We start from the raw sequence: 10804 nt of genomic DNA on the forward strand, positions 1-10804 counted from the left end.
TCAAGTCCCACTCCAGCGACTTGAGCACAGAAATCTAAGCTGACACTCCCAGTGCAGTGCTGAGGGAGTGCTGCATTGTCGGAGGTGCCGTCTTTCAGATGAGACGCTAAACCGAGGCCCCGTCGGCTCTCTCAGGTGGACGTAAAAGATTCCACGGCCGCTATTTTGAAGACGAACCGAGGAGTTCTCCCCGGTGTCCTGGGGCCAATATTGATCCCTCAATCAACATCACTGAAACAGATGATCTGATCATTATCGCATTGCTGTTTGTGGGAGCTTGCTGTGCGCAAATTGGCTGCCGCGTTTCCTACATCACAACAGTAACTACACTACAGCCAATGAAGTACTTTTGAAAAGTGCTTTGGGACATCCGATGGTTGTGAAAGGCGCTATAGAAATGCAAATCATTCTGAATAATGCCGCCGGGTTTGTGAGGGACACAGAGAGCCGCCATTCTACAAACCGGGACCCGGAGACCAACAAGACACGGGGGAAAGCTTCCTACCTAGAGAGTGGACCTCTCCACACTGAGGGAGAGTCTCTCCTCTCCTTCCCTCCCTCTCGCTATCACTCCCCCTGTCCATCTCTTCTTCCCTCCATCCCTCACCCTCTCCTTCCCTCCCTCTCTTCGTCGCTATCCCTCCTTCCCTCTCCCCTCCCTTTCCTTCCTACCCCTCTTGCCCTCCCTTCCTTTCCACTTCACTCCCTCTCCTTCACACCCCCGTCCCCTCCCTCCATTTTTCTCTCACCCCTCTCCTCTCCCCTCCCTCTCCTTCTCTCCCCATCTCCATCCCAACCCCTCCCTCCCTCTAATTCCCTCACCCCTCCCTTTCCATCCATCTTCTTACACCCCTCTCCCTCCCTCCCACGCTGCCTCCTCTCGCACCTTGGTGAGGGAAGGATGAGTTGTGTGGAGGAGCAGGACAGGAACAGTCAATGCTAAACGCAGCATAAGGTGCCCTGCAGCATTTTGGCCCCAAACCCACGACACTAACTCAAAGCACAGGGACAGCAGAGATTGGACAGAGAGCAGAAGGGACAAGCTCCTCACTCACCACAATGCACAGGGCTGCTGGGGCATGCTGAGGACCCAGGGTTCAGGGTTCAGTGTGTGTCTGTGCTGAGTGCCCAGGGTTCAGGGTTCACTGTGTGTCTGTGCTGAGGACCCAGGGTTCAGGGTTCAGTGTGTGTCTGTGCTGAGTGCCCAGGGTTCAGGGTTCAGCGTGTGTCTGTGCTGAGTGCCCAGGGTTCAGGGTTCAGTGTGTGTCTGTGCTGAGGGCCCGGGGTTCAGGGTTCAGCATGTGTCTGTGCTGAGTGCCCAGGGTTCAGGGTTCAGCATGTGTCTGTGCTGAGTGCCCAGGGTTCAGGGTTCAGCATGTGTCTGTGCTGAGGGCCCAGGGTTCAGGGTTCACTGTGTGTCTGTGCTGAGGACCCAGGGTTCAGGGTTCAGGGTGTGTCTGTGCTGAGTGCCCAGGGTTCAGGGTTCAGGGTGTGTCTGTGCTGAGGGCCCAGGGTTCAGGGTTCAGCATGTGTCTGTGCTGAGGGCCCAGGGTTCAGGGTTCACTGTGTGTCTGTGCTGAGGACCCAGGGTTCAGGGTTCACTGTGTGTCTGTGCTGAGGACCCAGGGTTCAGGGTTCAGCGTGTGTCTGTGCTGAGGGCCCAGGGTTCAGGGTTCACTGTGTGTCTGTGCTGAGGACCCAGGGTTCAGGGTTCAGTGTGTGTCTGTGCTGAGTGCCCAGGGTTCAGGGTTCAGTGTGTGTCTGTGCTGAGGGCCCAGGGTTCAGGGTGTGTCTGTGCTGAGGGCCCAGGGTTCAGGGTTCAGGGTGTGTCTGTGCTGAGGACCCAGGGTTCAGGGTTCAGCGTGTGTCTGTGCTGAGTGCCCAGGGTTCAGGGTTCAGGGTGTGTCTGTGCTGAGGACCCAGGGTTCAGGGTTCAGGGTGTGTCTGTGCTGAGGACCCAGGGTTCAGGGTTCAGGGTGTGTCTGTGCTGAGGGCCCAGGGTTCAGGGTTCACTGTGTGTCTGTGCTGAGGGCCCAGGGTTCAGGGTTCAGGGTGTGTCTGTGCTGAGGACCCAGGGTTCAGGGTTCAGGGTGTGTCTGTGCTGAGGGCCCAGGGTTCAGGGTTCAGCGTGTGTCTGTGCTGAGGGCCCAGGGTTCAGGGTTCACTGTGTGTCTGTGCTGAGGGTTCAGGGTTCAGGGTTCAGCATGTGTCTGTGCTGAGATCCTAATCAGAATTATTTTCTCTCTACACACAGGCAGTCACCATGAAGATCTTTCTCATGATATCCATTTCTTGCCTCATTACTCCGCTTGTGATCTGCGCTGATCTTGAAGGTAAATGCATACCTGTATTCTCACTCACATCAACACATAACAACATAAGAACTAGGAGCAGGAGTCGGCCATTCGGCCCCTCGAGCCTGCTCCACCATTCATTAAGATCATGGCTGATCATCGACCTCAACTCCACTTACCCGCACTATCCCCATATCCCTTGATTCCCTTAATATTCAAAACCCTATCGATCGCTGTCTTGAATATACTCAACGACTGACCCTCACAGCCCTCTGGGGTAGAGAATTCCAAAGATTCACCGCCCTCTGAGTGAAGAAATTTCTCCTCATCTCAGTCCTAAATGGCCGACCCCTTATCCTGAGACTGTGACCCCTGGTTCTGGACTCCCCAGCCAGGGGAAACATCCTCCCTGCATCTAGTCTGTCAAGCCCTGTAAGAATTTTGTATGTTTCAATGAGATAACCTCTCATTCTTCTAAACTCTAGAGAATATAGGCCTAGTCTCCTCAATCTCTCCTCATAGGACAATCCCCCCATCCCAGGAACCAGTCTGGTGAACCTTCGTTGCACTCCCTCTATGGCAAGTATATCCTTCCTTAGGTAAGGAGACCAAAACTGTCCACAATACTCCAGGTGTGGTCTCACCGGGGCCCTATATAATTGCGGTAAGACGTCTTTACTCTTATACTCAAATCCTCTTGTAATAAAGGCCAACATACCATTTCCTTGCCTAATTGCTCACTGTACCTGCTCGTTAACTTTCAGTGATTTGTGTACAAGGACACCCAGGTCCCTCTGAACACCAACATTTCCCAATCTCTCACCATTTAAAAAATACTCTGCTTTTCTATTTTTTCTACCAAAGTCGGTAACTTCACATTTCTCCACATTGTACTCCATTTGCCATGTTCTTGCCCACTCACTTAGCCTGTTTATATCCCCTTAAAGCCTCCATGAATCCTCCTCACAACTTTGTATCAAACTTGGATATATTACATTTGGCCCCCTCATCCAAATCATTGATGTAGATTGTGAATAGCTGGGGCCCAAGCACTGATCCTTGCGGTACCCCACTAGTTACAGCCTGCCAACCCAAATATGACCGTTTATTCCTACTCTCTGTATTCTGTCCGTTAATCAATCCTCAATCCATGCTAGTATATAACCCCCAATCCCATGAGCACTAATTTTGTTTAATAACCTCTTGTGTGGCAACTTATCGAATGCCTTCTGAAAATCCAGATACACCACATCCACTGGTTCCCACTTACATAACATAAGAACATAAGAAGTAGGAGCAGGAGTAGGCCATACGGCCCCTCGGGCCTGCTCCACCATTCAATAGGATCATGGCTGATCCGAATCTAGACTCACGTCCACTTCCCTGCCCGCTCCCCGTAACCCCTAATTCCCTTATCTGCTAGGAAACTGTCTCTCTCCATTTTAAATTTATTTAATGTTGCAGCTTCCACAGCTCTCTGGGGTAGCAAATTCCATAGATTTACTACCCTCTGAGTGAAGAAGTTTCTCCTCATCTCAGTTTTGAAAGGGCAGCCCCTTATTCTAAGATTATGCCCCCTAGTTCTAGTCTCACCCATCAGTGGAAACATCCTCACCGCATCCACCCGATCAAGCCTCCTCACAATCTTATATGTTTCGATAAGATCGCCTCTCATTCTTCTGAACTCCAATGAGTAGAGGTCCAACCTACTCAACCTTTCCTCATACGTCAACCCCCTCATCTCCGGAATCAACCGAGTGAACATTCTCTGAACCGCCTCGAGAGCAAGTATATCTTTTCTTAAATATGGAAACCAAAACTGTACGCAATATTCCAGGTGTGGCCTCACCAATACCCTGTATAACTGAAGCAAGACTTCCCTGCTTTTATACTCCATCCCCCTTGCAATAAAAGCCAAGATTCCATTGGCCTTCCTGATCACCTGCTGCACCTGCATACTAACTTTTTGTGTTTCATGCACCAGGACCCCCAGATCCCTTTGTACTGTAGCACTTTGCAGTTTCTCTCCATTTAGATAATAACTTGCTCTTTGATTTTTTCTGCCAAAGTGCATAACCTCACACTTTCCAACATTATATTCCATCTGCCAAATTTCTGCCCACTCACTTAGCCTGTCTATGTCCTTTTGCAGGTTATTTATGTCCTCCTCACTCACTGCTTTCCCTCCCATCTTTGTATCGTCGGCAAACTTGGATATGTTGCCCTCGGTCCCTTCCTCCAAATCGTTAATATAGATTGTAAAGAGTTGGGGTCCCAGCACTGACCCCTGCGGAACACCACTAGTTACTGATTGCCAACCCGAGAATGAACCATTTATCCCAACTCTCTGTTTTCTGTTAGATAGCCAACCTTCCACCCATGCCAGTATATTACCCCCAATCCTGTGATTTTTTATCTTGTGCAGTAATCTTTTGTGTATGAGTGCGTGTGTGTGTACGAGTGAGTGAGTGCGAGTGTGTACGAGTGAGTGTGTGTGTGTGCACACACTCGCACACACTTATACTCACACTCGTACACACACACTTGCACTCACACACACACACTCACACTCGTACACACACTCACACGAATACACTCACTCGTACACACACAATCACTCACACACACACACACTCACACTCGTACACACTCACACACACACTTGTACACACTCGCACTCACACACACACTTGTACACACTCGTACACACTCACACACACACTTGTACACACTCGCACTTATCTACTCTGTTAATTACAACCTCAAAACTCTTAACAGATTTGACAAACACGATTTCCCTTTCATAAATCCGTGTTGACTGCCCAATCCTATTATTATTTTCTAAGTGCCCTGTTAGCACGTCCTTAATAATAGATTCTAGCATTGTCCCTACTATTGATGTCAGGCTAACTGGTCTTTCTCTCTCCCTCATTTCTTAAATAGTGGGGTTGTAGGAGTCTCTGCACTCCTAACAAAGAATCTATAACTTACTGGAAGTTAACAAACTGAATTTATTGTCTAAGAACTTTACAAAACAAGAAACTACAGGAGAAGCTCAAAACAGGTCTTTTCTCTTTCAATCCACACGAGGACGGGCTGGCCCCGCCCTCTACCTCTGACGTCATGACGTCATCACGTTTCCCGCCGAAGGGGATGTCACGTGACCCACGTGATGACGTCATCGCGTCAGATCGCGATGCTGTCGATCTAGCTCTGTTTAACCAGAGCCAACTTGAGAGGTAATAACATTGGTTACAGACAATTAATGCTAGAGGTAATAACATTGGTTACAGACAATTAATGCTAGAGGTAATAACATTGGTTACAGACAATTAATGCTAGAGGTAATAACATTGGTTACAGACAATTAATGCTAGAGGTAATAACATTGGTTACAGACAATTAATGCTAGAGGTAATAACATTGGTTACAGACAATTAATGCTAGAGGTAATAACATTGGTTACAGACAATTAATGCTAGAGGTAATAACATTGGTTACAGACAATTAATGCTAGAGGTAATAACATTGGTTACAGACAATTAATGCTAGAGGTAATAACATTGGTTACAGACAATTAATGCTAGAGGTAATAACATTTGTTACAGACAATTAATGCTAGAGGTAATAACATTGGTTACAGACAATTAATGCTAGAGGTAATAACATTTGTTACAGACAATTAATGCTAGAGGTAATAACATTGGTTACAGACAATTATGTAAGTCACTTAGTGGTTTTGCCACAGGGTTACATTCGCTGCCTTCCAATCCATGGGAACCGTTCCAGAACCTATGGAATTTTGGAAAATGACAACCAATGCATCCACTATCTCTGTAGCAAAATCTTTCAAAATCCTAGGATGTAGGCCATCAGGTCCAGGGGATTTATTGGCTTTCACACTCACACACACACTCGTACAAACTCGCACTCACACACACTCATACAGGTACACACTCGCACTCACACACACACTTGTACACACTCGCGCTCACACTTGTACACACTCACACTCACACACATACTCATACACATTCACACTCACTCATACACATTCGTACTCATACACACTCACACACACTCGTACACACACACACTCCCACACACACTCGCACTCACACTCGTACATACTCACACTCGTGTACACACACACACTCGTATGCACTCACACTCACACACACTCTTGTACACACTCATACACACACTCGTGCACACACACACACTCGCACTCACACTTGCACACACACTCATACACACACTTATACTCACACTTGTACACACACACTTGCACTCACACTCATACACACACACTCACACTCGTACAAACACTCACACGAATACACTCACACTCGTACAAACACAATCACTCACACTCACACTTGTACACACTCGCACTCACACACACTCACACTCATACACATACCCACTTGCACTCACTCACACTCACACTCGTACACACATACACTAGCACTAACTTACACTCACTCATACACATTCACACTCGTACACACTCACAATCATACACAATCACACTCGTACACAAACACACTTGCACTCACTCACACTCGTACGCAATTACACTCACACTCGTACACAAACACACTTGCACTCACTCACACTCGTACACAAACACACTTGCACTCACTCACACTCGTACACACATACTCTCGCACTCACTCACACTCGTACACAAACACACTCACACTCATACACTCACACTTCAACACACTCGTACAAACACTCGTACATGTTCACACTCGCACTCATACAAAAACACACTCGTACACACACACACACTCACACTCGTATACACTCGCACTCACACACATGCACACTCACTCACTCGTACACACTCACACTCACTCACTCGTACACACTCACACATGCACTCATACACACACTCGTACACACTCACACTCGTACACACACACCTTCCACTCACTCACACTTGTACACTCACACTCATACACACTTACACTCACACTCGTACACACACACACTTGCACTGACTCACACTCGTACACACACACACTCGTACACACTCACACTCACCCTCGTACACACACTTAAACACACACTAATACACACTCAGTCGTACACACACACTTGCACTCGTACACACACACACTCGCACTCACACTCATACACAAACACACTCGTACACACTCACAATCATACACAATCACACTCGTACACAAACACACTTGCACTCACTCACACTCGTACGCAATTACACTCACACTCGTACACAAACACACTTGCACTCACTCACACTCGTACACAAACACACTTGCACTCACTCACACTCGTACACACATACTCTCGCACTCACTCACACTCGTACACAAACACACTCACACTCATACACTCACACTTCAACACACTCGTACAAACACTCGTACATGTTCACACTCGCACTCATACAAAAACACACTCGTACACACACACACACTCACACTCGTATACACTCGCACTCACACACATGCACACTCACTCACTCGTACACACTCACACTCACTCACTCGTACACACTCACACATGCACTCATACACACACTCGTACACACTCACACTCGTACACACACACCTTCCACTCACTCACACTTGTACACTCACACTCATACACACTTACACTCACACTCGTACACACACACACTTGCACTGACTCACACTCGTACACACACACACTCGTACACACTCACACTCACCCTCGTACACACACTTAAACACACACTAATACACACTCAGTCGTACACACACACTTGCACTCGTACACACACACACTCGCACTCACACTCATACACAAACACACTCGTACACACACACTCACTTGCACTCACTCAGTGGTGACCAGGTGAAAACCAGTACTGCCCCAGTATTAACTAGTGGTGACCTGGTGTTAAATAGTGGTGACCCAGTGTTAACTAGCAGTGACCCAGTGTTAACTAGTGGTGCCCCAATATTAACAAGTTGTGACCTGGTGGTAACTATTGGTGATCTGGTGTTATCTAGTGGTGAGCCAATATTAACTAGTGGTGACCCAGTATTAACCAGTTATGACTCGGTGCTAACTAGTGATGACCCAGAGTTAACCAGTGGAGACCTGGTGTTAATTAGTGGTGACCCGGTGTTAACAAGTAGCACTCCAGTATTAACTAGTGTCGACCCATTATTAATCAGTGGTGACCCGGTGTTAATTAGTGGTGACCCGGTGTTAGCCAGTGGTGACCCAGTATTAACCAGTGGCGACCTGTTGTTAACTAGTAGTGAGCCTGTATTAACTAGTGGTGACCCAGTGTGAGCCAGTGGTGACTCAGGGTTAATGAGTGGAGCCCAGTATTAACTAGTGTAACCCTGGTGTTAACCAGCAGAGACCTGGTGTTAACTAGTGGTGACCCAGTGGTGACCCAGTATTAATCAGAGGTGAGCTGATGTTAACCAGTGGTGATCCGGTGTTAACCTGTGGTGGCCCAGTCCGCTGACACTCTCTCTTCTCTCCCCCGGCAGGATTAGTTGGGGAATCGCTGCTCTTTCCCATCAACTCACAGGTTGATCATGTGAAGCTGGAGCCCAAGAAGATGAGCCTCTCTGACCTGACGCTGTGCCTGAGGTTTAACTCTGAGCTGCACACAAAGCACACCCTCTTCTCCTACAACATGATCAGCTCCAAGGGCCTGCTGCTGAGCCGGGAAGACGAGCGCACCATCGTGGTGAGCATCAGCGGCAGAGAACTCCGATTCCAGCTGCCGGCCAACCTCTGGGGCTGGGTCCACATCTGCGCCACACACAACTCCGGGCAACAGCTGGTCGGCCTCTACGTCAACGGCGAGCCCAGCGCCCGGAAGGCCCTGGAGGTGGCGGTGCCCCTCGCATTTAGGGGCAAGGTGATCCTGGGCCAAGAGTTGGACAAAATCGGGAAGGAGCAGAATTTCGTGGGGGAGATGATCGACGTCAACTTGTGGGATTCGGTTTTAGCGCCCAAAACAATCAGGGCCCTCTGTAAAGGCGCTGCCGCCCCTCAGGGGAATGTGGTTGGCTGGCTTACCGCCAGGATGCAGACCGAAGGCAGGATCATTGCCGTAGAGTCAAGTCAGCGCCAGTAAATGACAATGGAGACTTGTGGATGGCGGGGGGGGGAGAGGGGGGGAGATAGTAGCTTCCCTCACATACCCAAATATCCTGTACAACTCAACTGTACCGTACTTCTACACACTCGGACGCACTTCGTAACACGTCTGTTAGTGTCACTTAAATAAAATCATTGCACCTCCAGTACTGTGGACTTCTTGTGTTTCCTTCAATGGGTCGTGGGCCCACACTCTGCACTCACACACTGTGTGTGTTGAATGGGTCGTGGGTCCACACTCTGCACTCACACACACTGTGTGTGTTAAATGGGTCGTGGGTCCACACTCTGCACTCACACACTGTGTGTGTTGAATGGGTCGTGGGCCCACACTCTGCACTCACACACTGTGTGTGTTAAATGGGTCGTGGGTCCACACTCTGCACTCACACACTGTGTGTGTTGAATGGGTCGTGGGCCCACACTCTGCACTCACACACACTGTGTGTGTTGAATGGGTCGTGGGCCCACACTCTGCACTCACACACACTGTGTGTGTTGAATGGGTCGTGGGTCCACACTCTGCACTCACACACTGTGTGTGTTGAATGGGTCGTGGGTCCACACTCTGCACTCACACACACTGTGTGTGTTGAATGGGTCGTGGGCCCAAACTCTGCACTCACACACTGTGTGTGTTGAATGGGTCGTGGGCCCACACTCTGCACTCACACACTGTGTGTGTTGAATGGGTCGAGGGCCCACACTCTGCATTCACACGCACTGTGTGTGTTGAATGGGTCGTGGGCCCACACTCTGCACTCACACACTGTGTGTGTTGAATGGGTCGTGGGTCCACACTCTGCACTCACACACATTGTGTGTGTTGAATGGGTCGTGGGCCCACACTCTGCACTCACACACTGTGTGTGTTGAATGGGTCGTGGGTCCACACTCTGCACTCACACACACTGTGTGTGTTGAATGGGTCGTGGGCACACACTCTGCACTCACACACTGTGTGTGTTGAATGAGTCGTGGGCCCACACTCTGCACTCACACACTGTGTGTGTTGAATGGGTCGTGGGCCCACACTCTGCACACACACACTGTGTGTGTTGAATGGGTCGTGGGCCCACACTCTGCACTCACACACTGTGTGTGTTGAATGGGTCGTGGGTCCACACTCTGCACTCACACACACTGTGTGTGTTGAATGGGTCGTGGGCCCACACTCTGCACTCACACACTGTGTGTGTTGAATGGGTCGTGGGCCCACACTCTGCACTCACACACTGTGTGTGTTGAATGGGTCGTGGGCCCACACTCTGCACTCACACACACTGTGTGTGTTGAATGGGTCGTGGGCCCACACTCTGCACTCACACACTGTGTGTGTTGAATGGGTCGTGGGTCCACACTCTGCACTCACACACTGTGTGTGT

The 10804-nt window shown here is 49.3% G+C and overlaps 1 protein-coding gene across 1 annotated transcript; it reads left to right on the plus strand.

Moving 5' to 3' along the window:
* The first annotated feature begins 2255 nt into the window (after nt 1-2255).
* On the plus strand, nt 2256-9565 carry LOC147080453 (female protein-like). Its single transcript, XM_085981180.1, has 2 exons — nt 2256-2333; nt 8801-9565. The coding sequence occupies exons 1-2, from the start codon at nt 2264-2266 to the stop codon at nt 9394-9396; spliced, it is 666 nt and encodes a 221-aa protein (XP_085837306.1). The 5' UTR covers nt 2256-2263; the 3' UTR covers nt 9397-9565.
* Nucleotides 9566-10804: the final 1239 nt, after the last annotated feature.

Source organism: Somniosus microcephalus, unplaced genomic scaffold (assembly GCF_052327205.1).
Source record: "Somniosus microcephalus isolate GS21.2 unplaced genomic scaffold, FLI_Smic_1.0 scaffold1585, whole genome shotgun sequence".
NCBI classification, from domain to species: domain Eukaryota; kingdom Metazoa; phylum Chordata; class Chondrichthyes; order Squaliformes; family Somniosidae; genus Somniosus; species Somniosus microcephalus.